The sequence below is a fragment of the Schistocerca nitens genome, chromosome 6 (genome assembly GCF_023898315.1).
Source record: "Schistocerca nitens isolate TAMUIC-IGC-003100 chromosome 6, iqSchNite1.1, whole genome shotgun sequence".
Classification (NCBI taxonomy): Eukaryota; Metazoa; Arthropoda; class Insecta; order Orthoptera; family Acrididae; genus Schistocerca; species Schistocerca nitens.
In genome coordinates, this window is record NC_064619.1 from 709,429,847 (window position 1) to 709,450,666 (window position 20,820).

A 20,820-nucleotide genomic window follows, 5' to 3' on the forward strand; every position below is an offset into this window, starting at 1 on the left:
GCACATCCCTGTCGGCGGCACCTTGCAGAACCTCACTGACTCTCTTCCTCCACGTCTCGTTAATGCCCCACTGCAAAAAGGCGCTTATGTAGGTTCCTCACGGGTGATCTAATTAGTCTGGCTAGACAGTGTAACTTACCGGAATACAGCCAGGTAACGTCATCGGCAATCCACATTCTATCGACCGGTGACAGTATCAGTTTCAAGGCAAGGATGAAACGAGAGATCAATTTGCGTGAGAAACCTTCGGTAGGCGGAGCTACATCAACCAAGAAGCAAAAGGCGCGTATAAGCCGACCTAAGTCGAAACAAGGCCCCGGGAGTAGACAACATTCCATTAGAATTACTGATAGCTTATGGAGAGCCAGCTATGACAAAACTCTACCATCTGGTGAGCAAGATGTATGAGACAGGCGAAATACCCTCAGACGTCAGGAAGAATATAATAATTCCCGACCCAAAGAAAGCAGGTGTTGACAGGTGTGAAAATTACCGAACTATCAGTTCAATAAGTCACGGCTGCAAAATACTTACACGAATTTTTTACAGACGAATGGAAAAACTGGTAGAAGCCGACCTCGGGGAAGATCAGCTCGGATTCCGTAGAAATATTGGAACACACTGGGCAATACTGACCGTACGACATACCCTAGAAGATAGGTTAAGAAAAGTTAAACCTACGTTTCTAGAATTTGTAGACTTAGAGAAAGCTTTTGACAAGGTTGAGTGGAATATTCTCCTTCAAATTCTGAAGGTGCCAGGGGTCATATACAGGGAGCGAAAGGCTATTTACAGTTTGTGCAAGAACCAGATGGCAGTTATAAGAATCGAGGGGCATGATAGGGAAGCAGCGGTTGGGAAGGGTGTTAGACAGGTTTGTAGCCTATCCCCCATGTTATTCAATATGTATAATGAGCAAGCAGTAAAGGAAACGAAAGAAAGATTTGGAGTAGGAATTGACATTGTAATTCTGTCAGAGACAGCAAAGGACTTGGAAGAGCAGTTGAACGGAATAGACAGTCTCTTGAAATAAGGATATAAGATGAACATCAACAAAAGCAAAACGAGGATAATGGAATCTATTCAAATTAAATCATGCGATGCCGAGGGAATTAAATTAGGAAATGAGACACTTAAAGTAATAGATGAGTTCTGCTATTTGGGGAGCAAAATAACTGATGATTGTCGTAATAGAAAAGATATGAAATGTAGACTAGTAATGGCAAGAAAAGCGTTTATAAAGAAGAGAAATTTGTCAACATCGAGTATAGATTTAAGTGTCAGGAAGTCTTCTTTGTATGGAGTCTAGCCATGTATGGATGCGAAGCATGGACGATAAATAGTTTAGACAAGAAGAGAATACAAGCTTTCGAAATGGGGTGCTACAGAAGAATGCTGAAGATTAGATGGGTAGATCACATAACTAATCAGGAGGTATTGCATAGAATTGGTGAGAAGAGAAGTTTGTGGCACAACTTGACTAGAAGAAGGGATCGGTTGGTAGGACATGTTCTGAGGCATCAAGGGATCACAAATTTAGCATTGGAGGGCAGCGTGAAGGGTAAAAATCGTAGAAGGAGACCAAGAGATGAATACACTAAGCAGATTCAGAAGGATGTAGTTTGCAGTAAGTACTGGGAGATGAAGAAGCTTGCACAGGATAGAGTAGCATGGAGAGCTGCATCAAACCAGTCCCTGGACAGAAGACCACAACAACAACAACAACAACAGCATTTCAGCAGACAGTAAACGACTAGTACCACCACACAACCAAACAAAAGCAATGTTAGATATAATCGATAACGAAATATTAATTAACAACCAGTGAGTAAGTAGCGTTGTCTCTGTTAATCTGTTCTTTGGACACGAAGAGATCAGGATTCAGGTCCTAATTGAAGCCAAAATCCTGTCTCTATTTATAAGGTCACTTGCTAGTTTCACCTCATTAGTTTCCATAATAACTCTGTACAACTAAGTGGAAGTACATGCCAGAATCTCGGCGCACTTACATTGCATCAGGTTAAAGGTGCCAAGACAATGTTCTCCCAATAGCAGATTTGTACGAATGCTGTAATCGTGTGTGCACACGCTGTCCCTTAGTACCAGGCTGACGCAGCCACTCCCACCGAGAAGTTATGTTGCTCATACATAGCGACCTCGCGTTTCATTTGGCCGTTGACAATGACGGGCTGTTCACCTGTAGTAATATCGACAATTGTTGGGAGCTGCATTCCGGTAAATCATTTGAACGAGCCGATGTAGGCGAAACCAACGATTCGACTTTGTAACTCCTCATACCGGCTTCTAAAGTGAAAAGAAGTACGAACACGTGTCCGGAAGGCCATTACTTTATGGCAAATTGTTCTCTCCTCCAGGGAGAGAGTCCACCAATGTTGATAGACTGGGTGTTGTATCACTAGATTATTGCAGCTAATGCGTTAACAACTAATCTACCCCCTGTTTCTGAAGTATTGCGCTCAGTTGCAGAGTACACTTCTGTAACGAGGTTCACTTGCCATGTTGTTGTTGTTGTGGTCTTCAGTCCTGAGACTGGTTTGATGCAGCTCTCCATGCTACTCTATCCTGTGCAAGCTTCTTCATCTCCCAGTACCTACTGCAACCCAGTACCTTCTGAATCTGCTTGGTGTATTCATCTCTTGGTCTCCCTCTACGATTTTTACCCTCCACGCTGCCCTCCAGTACTAAATTGGTGATCCCTTGATGCCTCAGAACAGGTCCTACCAACCGATCCCTTCTTTTAGTCAAGTTGTGCCACAACCTTCTCTTCTCCCCAATCCTATTCACTACCTCCTCATTAGTTATGTGATCTACCCATCTAATCTTCAGCATTCTTCTGTAGCACCACATTTCGGAAACTTCTATTCTCTTTTTGTCCAAACTAGTTATCGTCCATGTTTCACTTCCATACATGGCTGCACTCCATACAAATACTTTCAGAAACGACTTCCTGACACTTAAATCTATACTCGAATTTAACAAATTTCTCTTCTTCAGAAAACGCTTTCTTTGCCTTTGCCAGTCTACATTTTATATCTTCTCTACTGCGACCACCATCAGTTACTTTGCTCCCCAAATAGCAAAACTCGTTTACTACTTTAAGTGTCTCATTTCCTAATCTAACACCCTCTGCATCTCCCGACTTAATTCGACTACATTCCATTACCCTCGTTTTGCTTTTGTTGATGTTCATCTTATATCCTCCTTTCAAGACGCTGTCCATTCTGTTCAACTGCTCTTCCAAGTCCTTTGCTGTCTCTGACAGAATTACAATGTCATTGGCGAACTTCAAAGTTTTTATTTCTTCTCCATGGATTTTAATACCTACTCCATATTTTTCTTTTGTTTCCTTCACTGCTTGCTCAATATAGAGATTGAATAACATCGGGGAGAGGCTACAACCCTGTCTCACTCCCTTCCCAACCACGGCTTCCCTTTCATGCCCCTCGACTCTTATAACTGTCATTTGGTTTCTGTATAAATTGTAAATAGCCTTTTGCTCCCTGTATTTTACCCCTGCCACCTTCAGAATTTGAAAGAGAGTATTCCAGTCAACATTGTCAAAAGCTTTGTCTAAGTCTACAAATGCTAGAAACGTAGGTTTGCCTTTCCTTAATCTAGCTTCCAAGATAAGTCGTAGGGTCAGTATTGCCTCATGTGTTCCAATATTTCTACGGAATCCAAACTGATCTTCCCCGAGGTCGGCTTCTACTAGTTTTTCCATTCGTCTGTAATGAATTCGCGTTAGTATTTTGCAGCCGTGACTTATTAAACTGCCATACTTTACTATAATACTTAATACGCGTCAATCTGCTATCAAAGTAGCTATGACTAACACAACTACTGAGCAACTGTTCAAAGTTCTCTTTATTTATTATGGCATAAGTTATATAGAACACTTGCGAATCCGGCAATGCTTCTCAATTGCTAAGTATGTATGCGAATTGTATGTGTGCTCTAATCTCCTTCTGCCCCTCTCTTCTTCCATCTCCTCCTCCCCCCTCTCTGTCCCATGGCCTCCTGCCCTCTCTCTTTGTATGTCCTTCTTCCCCCTATGTCCTTTTCCTCACACCCTCTGTGTCGAACTTCGCTCCTCCATTTATTGTTACTGCAAATTCATATTCAGTGGCAGTATTGTAATATAGGCCGATAAGCCATAAATACAACTTTACATCTACAGCTACAGCTATACCCGCAATCTTCCTTACGGAATGTGGCGGAGGGTACCCTGAACCACTACTAGTCATTTCCATTCCTGTTCCACTCGCAGATAGAACAAGGGAAAAACGACTGATTATATGCCAATTACAAAGGAAGGAGGTGCTGAAAGTTGTGAAAATTACCGATCCGTCAGTTTAACAAGTCGCGGCCCCTTTACAGAAGAATGGAAAACCTGGTAGAAGCCGACCTCGGGGAAGATCAGTTCGGATTCCGGAGAAATGTAGGAACACTTGAGGCAATACTGACATTACGAATTCTCTTAGAAGATAGCTTGAATATTTATAGCATTTATAGACTTAGAGAAAGCTTTCGACGATGTTGACTGAAATACTCTCTTTCAAATTCTAAAGGTGGCAGGGGTAAAATACAGGGAGCGAAAGGCTATTAAAAATTGTACAGAAACAAGGTGGGAGTTGTAAGAGTCGATGGACACGAAAGGGAAGCAGTGGTTGAGAAGGGAGTGAGACAGCGCTATTGCCTCTTCCCGATGTTATTCAATCTGTGTATTGAGCAAACAGTAAAGGAAACAAAATAAAATGTTAGAGTAAGAATTAAAGTCCAGGGAGAAGAAATAAAAACTTTGAGGTTTGCCGATGACGTTGTAATTTTGTCGGAGACAGCAAAGGACTTGAACGAATGGACAGTACCTTGAAAGAAGGATATAAGACGAAAATAACAAAAACAAAACGAGGATAATGGAATGTAGTCGAATTAAATCAGGTGATGCTGAGGGAATTAGATTAGGAAATGGGACACTTAAAGTAGTAAATGAGTTTTGCTACTTGGGAAGCAAAATAACTGATCATCGTCGAAGTAGAGAGAATATAAAATGTAAATAAAACGTTCTCGGTTTTCCAGCAGCGTCAATTCGAATTGAACGAGAACGTTTTACATGTATGCCGTCGCGAAAGACTCAGAGGACAAATATAAAATGTAGACTGGCAATGGCAAGAAAAGCGTTTCTGAAGAAGAGAAATTTATTAACATCGAGTATAGATTTATGTGTCAGGAAGTCGTTTGTGAAAGTATTTGTATGGAGTGTAGCCATGTATGGAAGTGAAACATGGGCGATAAACAGTTTAGACGAGAAGAGAATAGAAGCTTTCGAAATGTGGTGCTGCAGAAGATTGCTGAAAATTAGATGCGTAGATCACGTAACTAATGAAGAAATACTGAACAGAATTGGAGAGAAGATAAATTTGTGGTCCAACTTGGCTAAAAGAAGGCATTGTTTGGTAGGACACATTCTGAGTCATCGAGGGATCACCAGTTTAGTACTGGAGGGAACCGCAACGTGTAAAAATCGTAGAGGGAAACCAAGAGATGAATACAGCAAGCAGATTCAGAGGGATGTGGGTTGCAGTAGTTAACAGGAGATGAAGAGACTTGCACCGATTAGAGTAGCATGGAGAGCTGCATCAAACCAGTCTTTGGACTGAAGACTACAACAACATCATATGCCTCCGTATGAGCCCTGATTTCTCGTATCTTATCTTCGTGGTCCTTCTGCGCAATATATGTTGAAGGCAAGAGAATTGTTCTACAGTCGGCTTCGAAAGCTGGCTCTTCAAATTTTCTTAACAGTGTCACCTTCCTTGCAGGGATTCCCATTTAGCTCCCGAAGCATCTCCATAACAATTACGTGTTGATCGAAACTACCAGTAACAAATATAGCAGCCCATCTCTGAATTGTTGCGGTGTCTTCCTTTAAACCGAATTGGTACGGATTCCAAACGCTCGAGCAGTACTCGAGAACAGGTCGCACCAGCGTCCTATATGCGGTCTTCTTTACAGATGAACAACACTTTGTTAGAATTCTCGAAATAAACCGTAGTCGACCATTCGCCTTTCCTACCACAATCCTCACTTGCTCATTCCATTTCATATGGCTTTCCAACGATACGCTCAAATATTAAAAGACGTGACTGTGTCAAGCAGGGCACTATTAATGCTGTACCCGAAAATCACTTCTTTGTTTTTCCTGCTCAATCACATTAACTTACATTTTTCTACATTTAGAGCTAGCTCCCATTCATCACACCAAATTCTGCCCAAGTCATTTCACCTGGGGCGCTCCTGACGATACCCTTGTTTCTGATGAAGACTGGCTGTCGAAGACAACATACTGGCTTCTATAGTTTAAGAAATCTTCGGGCCACTCACATATTTGTGAATCTATTCCATGTGCTCTCACCTTGTTTAACAGTCTGCAGTGGGATTCTTTTCAAACACTTTCTAGAAGTACGGAATATGGCTGTTGCCCTCCAGCCATAGCTTGCTGCATATCAGGTGCGAAAAGGGCAAGCCGAGTTTAGCACGAGGGATGCTTTCTAAAACCATGCTTATTCGTAGACATTCTCAGTCTGAAGAAAATTTGTGGTATTCGAACTGAATGTTCAAGGATTCTGCAGCAAACCGATGTCAGGGATACTGGTCTGTAATTTTGCGGTTCTGTTCTTTTGCTCTTCTTATACACAGGAATCACCTCCGATTTTTATCATTCGCTGGGACTTTGCGCTGTGCTAGAGATTCGCGATAGATGTAAGGTAAATAAGGGGAAATTGCCGTCGAATACTCTATGAAAAACCGAACTGGGATTCCATCCGGACCAGGTCATTTATTTGTTTTCAATTCCTTCAGTTGTTTCTCTACGCCAGGAATGCGTATTGCTATGTCGTCCATACGGAAGTCTGTTCGATGGTCAAACGACGTACGATTCTCCTACGTGGACGATTTCTTGAACGTGAAATTTAAAACTTCGGCTTCCGTTTTGCTATCTACAGCTGCCGCAATAGATCCTTCAACAAGTGACTGGATGGAACCGTTAGACCCAATAAGCGATTTTGTATAGGACCAGAAACTTGTCGGGTTTTCTGGCGGACCCTTTGCTAATGTATGACGGCGGTAGTAGTTGCATGCTTCGCGCATAGATATTTCCACAAACGCACGAATCTCTACTAACCTTAGCGTGTCGTCATTTGCGCGTTCTCCTTTGAACCGAGACCGCAACAGCTTCAGCTGCTTCAGCAGTTTCCGAGTCTTGTTATTAAACGATGGTGGGTCCTTAATCCACTGTCTAGCCACATAATTCTGTAGACACCGATTTACAATCATGTTTTCTGTAAAAGCCGACTGCGAGGAAGAAAACAAAACAGCACATTGTTGTGTGTAAAATATATGTTTAAAAAGAAATGAGAAACAACTTGGCTAATGTTTTGAATGCACTGATATCGTAGTTAAAAGTTATTATGAAGAAAAAACTAAAACTGGAGCTTCTACAGAAGAGCACAGCACAGCATTTTCTTTCTCGCAGTCTGATTTAGCGGAAAACCTGTACATTTTTGTTTAGAATAGTTTTTGTTTTCATATTAAAGTGTGAGAATTTGAAGTGAATTCGTAGTAACCTGTACATCTAAATATGGAGATTGTTGTTAGTCGCTAACAACGATACCTTGTGATATGTCGTGTAGGTGTTTGTATAGCCCATGTCCGTTCGAATGTCCATTAGTCTCGCGCATACATTTGTGTAGCCGATGTCCGTTCGTATGTGCGATAGTCTCGTTGAAAAATTTGAAGTAAATCGATCAAGAACTTTTCGAGATTATTTTTACCATTTATATACACCAAGGCGACAAAAGAAATGGGATAGAGATATGCTAATGTGACCAAATTTTCTCAAGTGGAAAACGGGACACTTCTGACAGACGTCTTTTTTAATTAGCGTTAACCTTTCGTATTTAAGTTAATGCAATTAGAAAATCTAAAACATTACTTATTATTAATAAACAAAATATAATTATCAGAGCACCCAACTTATTCGTTATAGACAAAGCTAACTCCGTCCGAACAGGCCTCGGAAGGTCCAACTGTACGGAAAGACCGCTGTGCCATGCTCAGTCGATAGGCGTCACTGGGTGCGGATATGGAGGGGCATGTGGTCAGCACACCGCTCTCACGGCCGTTGTCAGTTTTTGTGACTGGTGTCGCCACTTCTCAGTCAAGTAGCTCCTCAATAGGCCTCACAAGGGCTGAGTGCATCCAGCTTGCCAACAGCGCTTGGCAGCCCCCGACCGCAACCCATCCAAGTGCTGGCCAAGCCCGACAGTGCTTGATTTCGGTGAGCTAACAGGAATCGGTGTTACCACTGAGACAAGGCAGTTGACGTTACTAGAATGTACAAAAAATATTATTTATAACATTATTGTTACTGTAAATCTAAACACCAAACCAATTATCATGTTACATAACTCATAAAACTGTTTTTTCTGGACATTTTTTCTAAAGAAGGAATTTTCTTGATTTGTTTCTCATTCTGCTTCACATAATTAAAAAACTCAATGCACCTGTATTTGAAATTTATTTTGCTAAGCAGCAATGTTTTCTGCGTTTAAACTTTCATTTACAATTTTTCTGGTGTTAACGTTTTGTTCATGCTTACAAAAACTCCCCCTACAGGTATGTTAGTACGTGGCAGTGATAATCCAAATTCTACTACCATAGAAGAGTTGCTGAATCATAGATAACTTTTGAGAAGAGAAATACTGAAACATTTCTGCCAATCTAAAATGAACTTCTTTTTCCTCATTATTCCACTGAACAATTTTGTCTGCAATAGCAAATTGCTTGACATAAACATATTCGCTGAAAATGGCATTATCGTCGACATTTATTAATTCACCATATTCATTTCTAATAACTGGGATACATGTATCAACATCACACCATTTGAGGACATTGTTAAGGAAGATCCATACAAACTTCATTTCAAATCTGTCAGTCCAGACTATCAGGTGTTCATGAACCATATAAAACATATTCTACTGTTTGGAAATCCTCTACTTTCACTTCACTTTGCCGCTCGGAGTGGCCGCGCGGTCAAGGGTGCCATGTCATGGATCGTGCGGCCCCTCCCGCGGGAGGTTCGAGTCCTCCCTCGGGCATGAGTGTGTGTGTTGTCCTTAGCATAAGCATAGGTTAGTGTAAGTTAGTTTAAGCAGTGTGTAAGTCTAGGGACCGATGACCCCAGTAGTTTGGTCCCTTAGGAATTCACACACATTTGAACATCACATCACCTCGTACTTTACACAATGTTGGATAAAATTATTCTCCTTTTTCTCAGCCGGCCTCTGTGGCCGAGTTGTTCTAGGCGCTTCAGTCCGGAACCGCGCTGCTGCTACGGTCTCAAGTTCGAATCCTGTCTCGGGCATGGATGTGTTTGATGTTCAAAATGGCTCTGAGCACTATGGGACTTAACTTCTGAGGTCATCAGTCCCCTAGAACTTAGAACTACTTAAACCTAACTAACCTAAGGACATCACACACATCCATGCCAGAGGCAGGATTCGAACCTGCGACCGTGGCAGTCGCGCGGTTCCTGACTGTAGCGCCTAGAACCGCTCGGCCATCTTGTTGATGTTCTTAGGATAGTTAGGTTTAAATAGTTATAAGTCTAGGGGACTGATGACCCCAGATGTTAAGTCCCATAGTGCTTAGAGCCATTTGAACTATTTTGAACCTTTTTCTCAGTCATAGTTTCTTTCAACTTGGAAAGAGTCATAGCTACTTCAACACCTATTGTATGCTCATCTCCTACCTAGAGAACTCCCTGGTGGGAAGCTGTGGCTTGGTAGTGGAGAAAAACAACATATTTTGCCAACGGGTTTTCAAAAAAATATTTTATTATCATTGTACATACCTTCTGACTAAGAAAATAAATACTTCAGGCCTTCAAAAATTTCAAGAACTCTTCCAAGTGGTGGCATTAACGTTAACCATATGGGGTTGTTATAACCTAACAATTTCCTGTAGTCAATTCAGCAAAACTGCAAAAATCGGTCATTAATACTATTCGCACGGTGAATGTGTGAAAATGACCGTATATTTTGTGAGTAATAATTGCTACAGCCGGCCGCAGTGGCCGAGCGGTTCTAGGCGCTTCAGTCTGGAACCGCGCGACCGTTACGGTTGCAGGTTCGAATCCTGCCTCGGGTATGGGTGTGTGATGTGATGTCCTTAGGTTATTTAGGTTTAAGTACTTCTAAGTTCTAGGGGACTGATGGCCTCAGATGTTAATTCCCATAGTGCTCAGAGCCATTTGAACCAATTGCTGCATCAGTAAGTAAAGAATCTGTAGCAGTCTTAATTTTGTCGTGCATTATATTTGCCCACATCCGATCCCAACGATTTCACGATTCAATACCATTTTTTAGTTTGCGAAAAACTTTCTTGCTGCTTTACGTGCTGCCTCACCAAATGTAGTATTGGAATTATCACCATAGAACGCGATTATTTTACTATGTAGGTTGTTTACTGCAAGCACATCAGTCTGATAATTGGGAACAATACCTGCTGTTTCGCAGCGACGTTCGTCTAGTTCCAAAAGTCAGACACGGACACCCTATAGCGGTAAAAAATATCAAATGATAACAGGAAAAATCTTTTTCTCGCCGTGATTCGAAGCATCTGGAAACATAACTGACTTCCTGCGACTATTTTGTAACATTTCACAAGATTGAGGGGCAAATACGTTCGTAACAATGGCTTCAATCTTCGTGCGACCGCAAGGAGTTACTGTTCAAACCAATTTCTTACTAGTTTCTAAGCACAGTCATTTGAGCGAAAACTTTGATTTTCTTCAACCACATGGTAAGCAAGTGCAGTTCACGGTCTGTTGTTGTATTTCACCGGAGAAATGAAATTACATTTCTGGATGAGGCAACAGAAATTACTGACTATTTATGTTTATTTGTATTTAGATGTTGCCCACTGTCGCTCATCCCTCCATGATACACAAATGGTGCAATGACATCAGAATCGGACTGCGTTTTCTATATGAATGTGTATCTACGATAGAAAATGAAGTAGAAGTAAAAAAAGTCTTAGTATTTCTTGATTTATACATAATTATAGAGTATTTTAAATTAACTTGCGATAAATTTGCCATAGCCTAAGATATTTACTTTTCTTGCAACACTGTGAGCACACACCTTCATTTTGGCATCTTGGTTCTCTCTCGGAACTGCCGAAACAATGCACATCACACTTCGGCTGTCACTGAGTCGCTGAGAGAATGGAATCAAATTGTCGAAGTGATGCGCGTGGAATAAAACAATGTTGGCATTGTGCCCATTTAAATGATTCGTTTTTCATAACGAATTTTGTCCATCGGCAACATATCTTTCGTTCTTAACAATTAAGGACATAAAAATTTACTATTAAACACAAGGATTAATAAATAAATGCTAGTTTCTAACAAAACGGGACAAAGAGTCGTACTAAGCCGGGCTAAAGGTTATCCGACACGAAATTAGGTGGTGTCCCACGATGTTGTCACTTCAGTTATGTATTTTACGTATTAAAAATATATACCCTATGTTCGTCCGAATGTTGATTAAATTATCGTGTAAAAATCTGAAGTAAATCGGTCAAGTACTTTTCGAGATTTTTGGTAACAGCATGAAACAACGGCTTGTCTTTGTATGGTAGTATTGATTTAACTCTTAATTGAAAGGGATCTCACCTCAGGTGAGAAGTATCATTCTAAATCAAAGTTATTATCCGGTTGGTATACACTTGCAAGATATTCTTCTACGTCCAGTACCGAAGCGTTGAACTGGTGGAAGAGCGGTGACCGTCGAGGATTAGTTGTCCGCTGGCGCTCGTCATAATTAGAAAGCTGGCCGTCGACTCCGGAAGTAGAGCCGCTGATTGTCTCTCCGGTCGACTCCGTTTCTCGGGACGTGCAGCCCACATAAGTTCACCGAGCACGGAATAATACCTACCAACGCTCTAATCCCGTTTACGTGACAGGCGATGCAAAGCAGGGCGGCAAAGTTGTCGCTGTCTGTAGACCAGACCGGAACAACGGCGTTAGAAGTACGTCTTCTCACCGCTTAACGCCTGATGATTAGATAGCCCTACTGACACTGCTGTATCGCGTGGAGTCTGTGTGCCCCATTGGATGCAGAAGTTTCACTTCACGATGATGCAAATGTAGCACTGGTTTTAACATTTTTTACTGTGTCTCACCTTCTACACAAGTTGTACAGTACAAGACTGTAATCTCTATGAAGGGTGTATAAAATGCATATTCGAACCATCAGCTGTTTTTATTTTAAACCCAAATTTTATCGGTTTCGGTCTTTGACCATCTTCAAGGATGAAGGGTTAAAATTGTTTAAATCACCATATTCCATTAGTTATTACTTGAAATGTGTAGTGCCTGCCATTATTGTAAAATATATGACACAGGATTCTAAAGCAGCAGTACTGCTCTGTATACATTTAGTATTTGCTTTTAAAATCCCGTGTCATTTATTTACATTCATGGCATGCGCTACTCATTTTAAGTAATAACTAATGCAATATCGTGGCTTAAATCATTTCAACGCTTCATCCGTAAGGACTGTCCAAGGTCGAAACCGGTAGAACAGTTGATGTTTCAAATATACATTTTGTACGTTACTTAACGGCTGTTGGCGCTCGCCCTCTAAAAAACGTTCAATGAAGGATGGCTGGCTCGTTCTTTTGTCTCTCTCTCTCCTCTGTGATGAGCAAGGCACAGCCGCAGTTACAGAAGTTTAGGCGCTTGCAATGTTACTTCAGACTGTGTTCTTTGTATTGTGTACTACTATGTGATTATATGTGCCGATGCGAATGAAAATGCCACCTTGTGGTATATACCGGGTGATCAAAAAGTCAGTACAAATTTGAAAACTTACTAAACCACGGAATAATGTAGATAGAGAGGTAAAAATTAACAGACATGCTTCGAATGACATGGGGTTTTATTAGAACAAAAAAAGTTCACAATATGTCCGACAGATGGCGCTGGACAGCAAAACGTCAGTGACTGCGTATGACAATCGTGTATAAATGGAGCTGTAATGAGAGAGAGAGAATCCTGTACACCTCCCGTAAACTCGACCCTCCTCACCCGCTCGTCTCCCCGATCCTCTCCCACCCCCGCCCGCTGCCGCGCCTGTATGTCCACGTCCCACCTGGTCTCCATCTCTCCACCCTCCTTACCCTCTCCCAAGGTGGCTTCCGCCAGCTCCCCCTCCCTGATGATGTCCTCCTCCCCTCCATCTACCCCTCCTATCAACTTTGACCCTGCCCCCCCCCACTTCCTGTGTCCTTTCCTTTAGGCACCCTCCCTCCCTTCTCTTCCCTTCCCTTCCCTTCCCTTCCCTTCCCTTCTCTTTCCTTTTTCCCCGTCACCTCCCTCCACCCCTCTTCCCCCGGGCTTCCCCTCCCCCTTCCTCCCTCCCCCCTTTTCTCCTCTGCCCGTGGCATCTCTGCTCTCCCCTCTCCCACTCCCCTTCCTCCTCCTCCTCTCTTGGCAGGTCCCCGGACTCGCACACGCATAGTGAACATTCGCGCGCCCGAGATCATCCCCATCAGTGTCTAGTGTGTGTGCTTCGTTTTGTGTTTCGTGCAGTTACAACTCAACTGTTCACATGTGCTGTCGCCTTTCTCCGTGTTTTGTGCGCCGTGTCAACAAGTTTTAGTGTTTTTATCGTCCAACATGAACGGCTTCTTGTTTATTGTTTTTTGTATCTCCATTTTTTGCCCGCCGTTTTTTTGTATTGTGTGTATCGCCTCTATGTCATGTTATTGTTCCACTTAAGGCTGAAGAGCAGCGTACTATGCTGCTGCCAGCCCGCCTGTATAGGTGATTAAAATTACAATAAAGGAAAAAAAAAAAGAGAGAGAGAGAGAATCAGATGCGCCAGCAGTCGCAGCATGTTGACGTTACCTGAAAATGCGCTTTTAGTGAAGCTGTATTATCAGAATGGGGAATGTGCTAGTTCAGCGTTATGATCCTATCGCCATATGAAGGGGATTCGAACGGGTAAAAGTGTGTTCTTTGTATTGTGTGCAACTGTTTGTATTGTATGCAACTGTGGTGAGAATGATTTCGAAGTTCGAAGCCACGGGTTGTTTGGACGATAGACCACGTAGTGGCCGACCGAGCACAAGGCGTTATGCTGCTGAGACAGTTCAGGAAGAAATTGAGACTGTAGCGGTTTTGTCTATGCACGGGGAAGTCAGCGCTCGTGCAGTCGCACGTCGCACCGGCATTCCATACACTACTGTGTGGTTGGCACTTAGGTGTACCCTCCGATGCTATCCGTACAAAATCCATCGGCATCATGAACTGTTACCTGGCGATTTAGTGAAGAGGAGGGCATTTGCGGTGTGGGCGTTTCAAAAGATGGCAGAAGATGACGATTGGTTGAGTAACGTGTTGTGGACCGATGAAGCTCATTTCACGCTCCGAGGGTCTGTCAACGCCCACAACTGCAGAATTTGGGCTACCGAAAATTCTAGAATTGTCGTGGAAACTCCATTGCGCGACGAGAAAGTCAGGTATCGGTTGGATTTACCACATCTACCGTTATCGGGCCTTTTTTCTTCGAGGAAATGCGTGATTTTGGTTTTGTAACTGCTACCGTGACGGAGAAAGAAAACTGGCATTCTACGGATCGGAGCGTGGAATGTCAGATCCCTTAATCAGGCAGGTAGGTTAGAAAATTTAAAAACGGAAATGGATAGGTTAAAGTTAGATATAGTGGGAATTAGTGAAGTTCGGTGGCAGGAGGAACAAGACTTTTGGTCAGGTGATTACAGGGTTATAAATACAAAATCAAATAGAGGTAATGCAGGAGTAGGTTTAATAATGAATAAAAAAATAGGAGTGCGGGTTAGCTACTACAAACAGCATAGTGAACGCATTATTGTGGCCAAGATAGACACAAAGCCCATGCCTACTACAGTAGTACAAGTTTATATGCCAACTAGCTCTGCAGATGATGAAGAAATTGATGAAATGTATGACGAGATAAAAGAAATTATTCAGGTAGTGAAGGGAGACGAAAATTTAATAGTCATGGGTGACTGGAATTCGTCAGTAGGAAAAGGGAGAGAAGGAAACGTAGTAGGTGAATATGGATTGGGGGGAAGAAATGAAAGAGGAAGCCGCCTTGTAGAATTTTGCACAGAGCATAACTTAATCATAGCTAACACTTGGTTCAAGAATCATAAAAGAAGGTTGTATACCTGGAAGAATCCTGGAGATACTAATAGGTATCAGATAGATTATATAATGGTAAGACAGAGATTTAGGAACCAGGTTTTAAATTGTAAGACATTTCCAGGGGCAGATGTGGATTCTGACCACAATCTATTGGTTATGAACTGCAGATTGAAACTGAAGAAACTGCAAAAAGGTGGGAATTTAAGGAGATGGGACCTGGATAAACTGAAAGAACCAGAGGTTGTAGAGTGTTTCAGGGAGAGCATAAGGGAACAATTGACAGGAATGGGGGAAAGAAATACAGTAGAAGAAGAATGGTTAGCTCTGAGGGATGAAGTAGTGAAGGCAGCAGAGGATCAAGTAGGTAAAAAGACGAGGGCTAATAGAAATCCTTGGGTAACAGAAGAAATATTGAATTTAATTGATGAAAGGAGAAAATACAAAAATGCAGTAAATTAAGCAGGCAAAAGGGAATACAAACGTCTCAAAAATGAGATCGACAGAAAGTGCAAAATGGCTAAGCAGGGATGGCTAGAGGACAAATGTAAGAATGTAGAGGCTTGTCTCACTAGGGGTAAGATAGATACTGCCTCCAGGAAAATTAAAGAGACCTTTGGAGAGAAGAGAACCACTTGTATGAATATCAAGAGCTCAGATGGCAACCCAGTTCTAAGCAAAGAAGGGAAGGCAGAAAGGTGGAAGGAGTATATAGAGGGTTTATACAAGGGTGATGTACTTGAGGACAATATTATGGAAATGGAAGAGGATGTAGATGAAGATGAAATGGGAGATAAGATACTGCGTGAAGAGTTTGACAGAGCACTGAAAGACCTGAGTCGAAACAAGGCCCCGGGAGTAGACAACATTCCATTAGAACTACTGATGGCCTTGGGAGAGCCAGTCATGACAAAACTCTACCATCTGGTGAGCAAGATGTATGAGACAGGCGAAATACCCACAGACTTCAAGAAGAATATAATAATTCCAATCCCAAAGAAGGCAGGTGTTGACAGATGTGAAAATTACCGAACTATCAGTTTAATAAGTCACAGCTGCAAAGTACTAACGCGAATTCTTTACAGACGAATGGAAAAACTGGTAGAAGCGGACCTCGGGGAAGATCAGTTTGGATTCCGTAGAAATGTTGGAACACGAGAGGCAATACTAACCTTACGACTTATCTTAGAAGAAAGATTAAGAAAAGGCAAACCTACATTTCTAGCATTTGTAGACTTAGAGAAAGCTTTTGACAACGTTAACTGGAATACTCTCTTTCAAATTCTGAAGGTGGCAGGGGTAAAATACAGGGAGCGAAAGGCTATTTACAATTTGTACAGAAACCAGATGGCAGTTATAAGAGTCTAGGGGCATGAAAGGGAAGCAGTGGTTGGGAAAGGAGTGAGACAGGGTTGTAGCCTCTCCCCGATGTTATTCAATCTGTATATTGAGCAAGCAGTAAAGGAAACAAAAGAAAAATTCGGAGTAGGTATTAAAATTCATGGAGAAGAAGTAAAAACTTTGAGGTTCGCCGATGACATTGTAATTCTGTCAGAGACAGCAAAGGACTTGGAAGAGCAGTTGAACGGAATGGACAGTGTCTTGAAAGGAGGATATAAGATGAATATCAACAAAAGCAAAACGAGGATAATGGAATGTAGTCAAATTAAATCGGGTGATGCTGAGGGGATTAGATTAGGAAATGAGACACTTAAAGTAGTAAAGGAATTTTGCTATTTAGGGAGTAAAATAACTGATGATGGTCGAAGTAGAGAGGATATAAAATGTAGACTGGCAATGGCAAGGAAATCGTTTCTGAAGAAGAGAAATTTGTTAACATCGAGTATAGATTTAAGTGTCAGGAAGTCGTTTCTAAAAATATTTGTATGGAGTGTAGCCATGTATGGAAGTGAAACATGGACGATAACCAGTTTGGACAAGAAGAGAATAGAAGCTTTCGAAATGTGGTGCTACAGAAGAATGCTGAAGATAAGGTGGGTAGATCACGTAACTAATGACGAGGTATTGAATAGGATTGGGGAGAAGAGAAGTTTGTGGCACAACTTGACTAGAAGAAGGGATCGGTTGGTAGGACATGTTTTAAGGCATCAAGGGATCACAAATTTAGCATTGGAGGGCAGCGTGGAGGGTAAAAATCGTAGAGGGAGACCAAGAGATCAATACACTAAGCAGATTCAGAAGGATGTAGGTTGCAGTAGGTACTGGGAGATGAAGAAGCTTGCACAGGATAGAGTAACATGGAGAGCTGCATCAAACCAGTCTCAGGACTGAAGACCACAACAACAACAACCGTGACGGGAGAGAGGTACGCCCATGTGTTACAGAATCGCATCATCCCCAGCCTGGCTGATAAACACCTGCTGGAACGTACGATGTTTATGCAGGATGGCGCTCACCCCATATTGCTACACGCGTGAAAGATCTCTTGCGCGCGTCGTTTGGTGATGATCGTGTGCTTAGCCGCCACGTTCGTCATGCTTGGCCTCCAGACGTCAGTCCGTGCGATTATTGGCTTTGGGGTTACCTGAAGTCGCAAATGTATCGTGATCGACCGACATCTCTAGAGATGTTGAAAGACAACATCCGACGCCAATTCCTCACCATAACTCCGGACATGCTTTACAGTGCTGTTCACAACACTATTCCTTGACTACAGCTATTGTTGAGGAATGATGGTGGACATATTGAGCATTTCCTGTAAAGAACATCATCTTTGCTTTGTCTTGCTTTGTTATGCTAATTATTGCTATTCTGATCAGATGAAGCGCCATCTGTCGGACGTTTTTTGAACTTTTGTATTTTTTTGGTTCTAATAAAACCACATGTCATTCCAAGCACGTGTGTCAATTTGTACCTCTCGATCTACATTATTCCTTAATTTATTCAGTTTTCAAATTTATACTGACTTTTTGATCACCCGGTATTTCATTAAGGGTTTCTAATGACATTCGTCTCAGAATGATTTCGTTAGAGCTGCAAAAGCTGCTATGTTGATCGCCGTAACGGGTAACCGTATCTTGTCACCGTTCGATGGCACACACCGCAGGCACTTGGAACTGAGTCCAGCACATAAATACAGTGTGTGCTGATCATGAACTAAACGTCACTATCTCACCTCCCCTGTTCGATCTTACGAGAATTTCTTACTTCACCATGATTCGAAATTATTACAACCGAGGCGAACGTCGTGCCGTAAGTATGAATGTATGACCCACTCTACTGTTTCATATGTTTTTCATTTTTTCTGAAGCGTCTTCCAGACTGTTTGAGTAACTCTTCTTAATACTGAAACCTCGTCCTGGTAGAAGATAAGCTTCTTCGTTAAAATCAAAGAAATAACATCTTCGTGTAAAAGTGTAATATAAACTCCACTTTGAAACAAAAATAAATATATCTCGTCTTGATAAGCAAATAAACGTTATTAGGTGGTTAAAAGGTGTTACTGCAGGTTTCTCTGCAAAACAACAAGACAAACAGCCAATAATAACTCTTCTTGAAAACCCAATTAAAACATTTTGGGAAGAAACACAAAGCGCAAAGACTCTTCATGGCAGCTACTAAATCTTTTCTTGTTAAAAAAAAGAAAGGAAAAAAGAAAACAGTACTACTCTTCTCGAAGAGTAAAAAATTACTTGTATTGGAATCTCAGTCCACTCTACTGGGAAAGCATTCTAGAAAATGGCAGATTGCGTCCTTATATTTTTGTTGCAACTTGTTTTTAACGACGAGTGTTGCTGAATGAAATAATCTCTAACGACCATTGTGTCCGATGTTGAAACTTTAAGCACACAAGAGACGAAGTGAGTCACGAACCACAGACAGCGGTCTCGCTTTGCAATCGGATAGAATTCCCAGATCGGTCGTAATCTGTATTCTTGTCATACTGCTGACGTCGCCACGCGGGCAGCCAGTCTTTTACGGATCGACGACCACATTTTCATCGACTAACACGAAACGGTGTTCTAGGGTCTCTTGTGGAGCGCGCTTAATGCAATATGGGTCCGGTACCACTGCGGTTCGAAACAGTTCATCTCACGTTCCCACTGTGTTACCGGCAACTACCACCGCGGCCTGACATTGGTGGTGCAGAAAAGTTTAATGTTTATCAAGCCACACACGCACCCAGCTCTTTCTGGGATGAACGATTTGTCTTGAATGTGTGGGAAGTAATTCGAAGAAGCTCCTGTACAATGTAGCCGTGGTTAGTTGACGCAAAAGGGAAGATTGTGTGTCTGAGGTGAACTGTACGCAACGCGGAAAATCTAAATCTGGAAACCTCGTCAATGCGATGTCACTGCTTTAAGAAAAATCATAAAATTTACTGGTATGGTGCATAATGAATTGGAGAAGTGTTGTTGGTAGGCATACTACGATGACTATTCGGGAAATAAGGTCCGATCTGCCGCAAAGGAAACCGCTGTAAAAATTAAAAATGTTTTATTTGCAACAGTTAGCTACACCTTCCAGCTTCTTCTCTACAGATACGCCGCTCCACTTAGACGTTTGTCGTAGCGTTGTATGGACTTTCCAATAACCGGCTGGAGTGGCCGAGCGGTTCTAGGCGCTACAGTCTGGAAGCGCGCGACCGCTACGGTCGCAGTTTCGAATCCTGCCTCGGGCATGGATGTGTGTGATGTCCTTAGGTTAGTTAGGTTTAACTAGTGCTAAGTTATAGGGGACTGATGACCTAAGCAGTTAAGTCCCATAGTGCTCAGAGCCATTTGAACCATTTTTGAACTTTCCATTGCCCTCGTCACAGAAGGTGGCCACCTGCACTTTCCGCCATTTCTCTACGCTAGTCTGCAACTCATTGTTTGTGCCAAAATGTTTCTTCATAGCTAGCGGTTCAGGTAAGCAAAGATGAAACTCAGGGGGAGCCAATTACTGGCTGTGTTGATGATCAAACACTTCGTGTCTAAAACGCTGCAGGAGCAAGTTCATTGCCGCTGCAGAGTGCGGCTTAGAATTGGAAGAAGGAAGTCCATGACAGTTATGTTCCGTGGGCTGCGTTACAGGCGAAGTCGTTCACCACGCCCTCATACTTGTTGGGAGACCCTATTTTCTAGCCGTCTTTACGTTCTCACTGTGCGCTCGGAACTGAAAAGAGTGATGTGACGCGATCGCTAAGGGACGTTGCCCAATACATCTGTGCGAAGCTTCATCAGTTTCCATTTCGCGCCCAATTGGACCTTACTTTCTGAAAAGCTCTCGTAGTAATTTTTCCGGCGAAATAGGGTGGCTTTCGTTCACGGCTGGACTTACACTGGGCCTACATAAATGCATCACGATTTCGTGCAAGTTCCCGACAGACGATACGAGGCACCTTGTATGTTACTTCTTTTTTTTTTGCGATTGTCTCGTTGCTGTTAGTGGTGGAGTAGACCTTGAATATCGCAACAAACAAGTAGATTTCAATCTCGCTCCGAGATGAACACCTGAAAGTAATGGTTCATATTTCTTTCTAACAATTACGGAGGTAGCGTCTTCCGTATAAGCTTCGAATGTACTTACAGACGTACTGATCA

The 20,820-nt window shown here is 42.2% G+C and overlaps 1 protein-coding gene across 1 annotated transcript in view; it reads left to right on the top strand.

Moving 5' to 3' along the window:
• Window positions 1-213: 213 nt before the first annotated feature.
• Window positions 214-20,820, top strand: part of LOC126263582 (sodium channel protein 60E-like) — a 347,601-nt gene continuing 326,994 nt past the window's right edge. Inside the window, exon 1 of the mRNA XM_049960674.1 lies at window positions 214-249. Within this exon, the coding sequence (XP_049816631.1) occupies window positions 214-249 (36 nt within the window). The remainder of the gene's footprint in view (window positions 250-20,820) is intronic.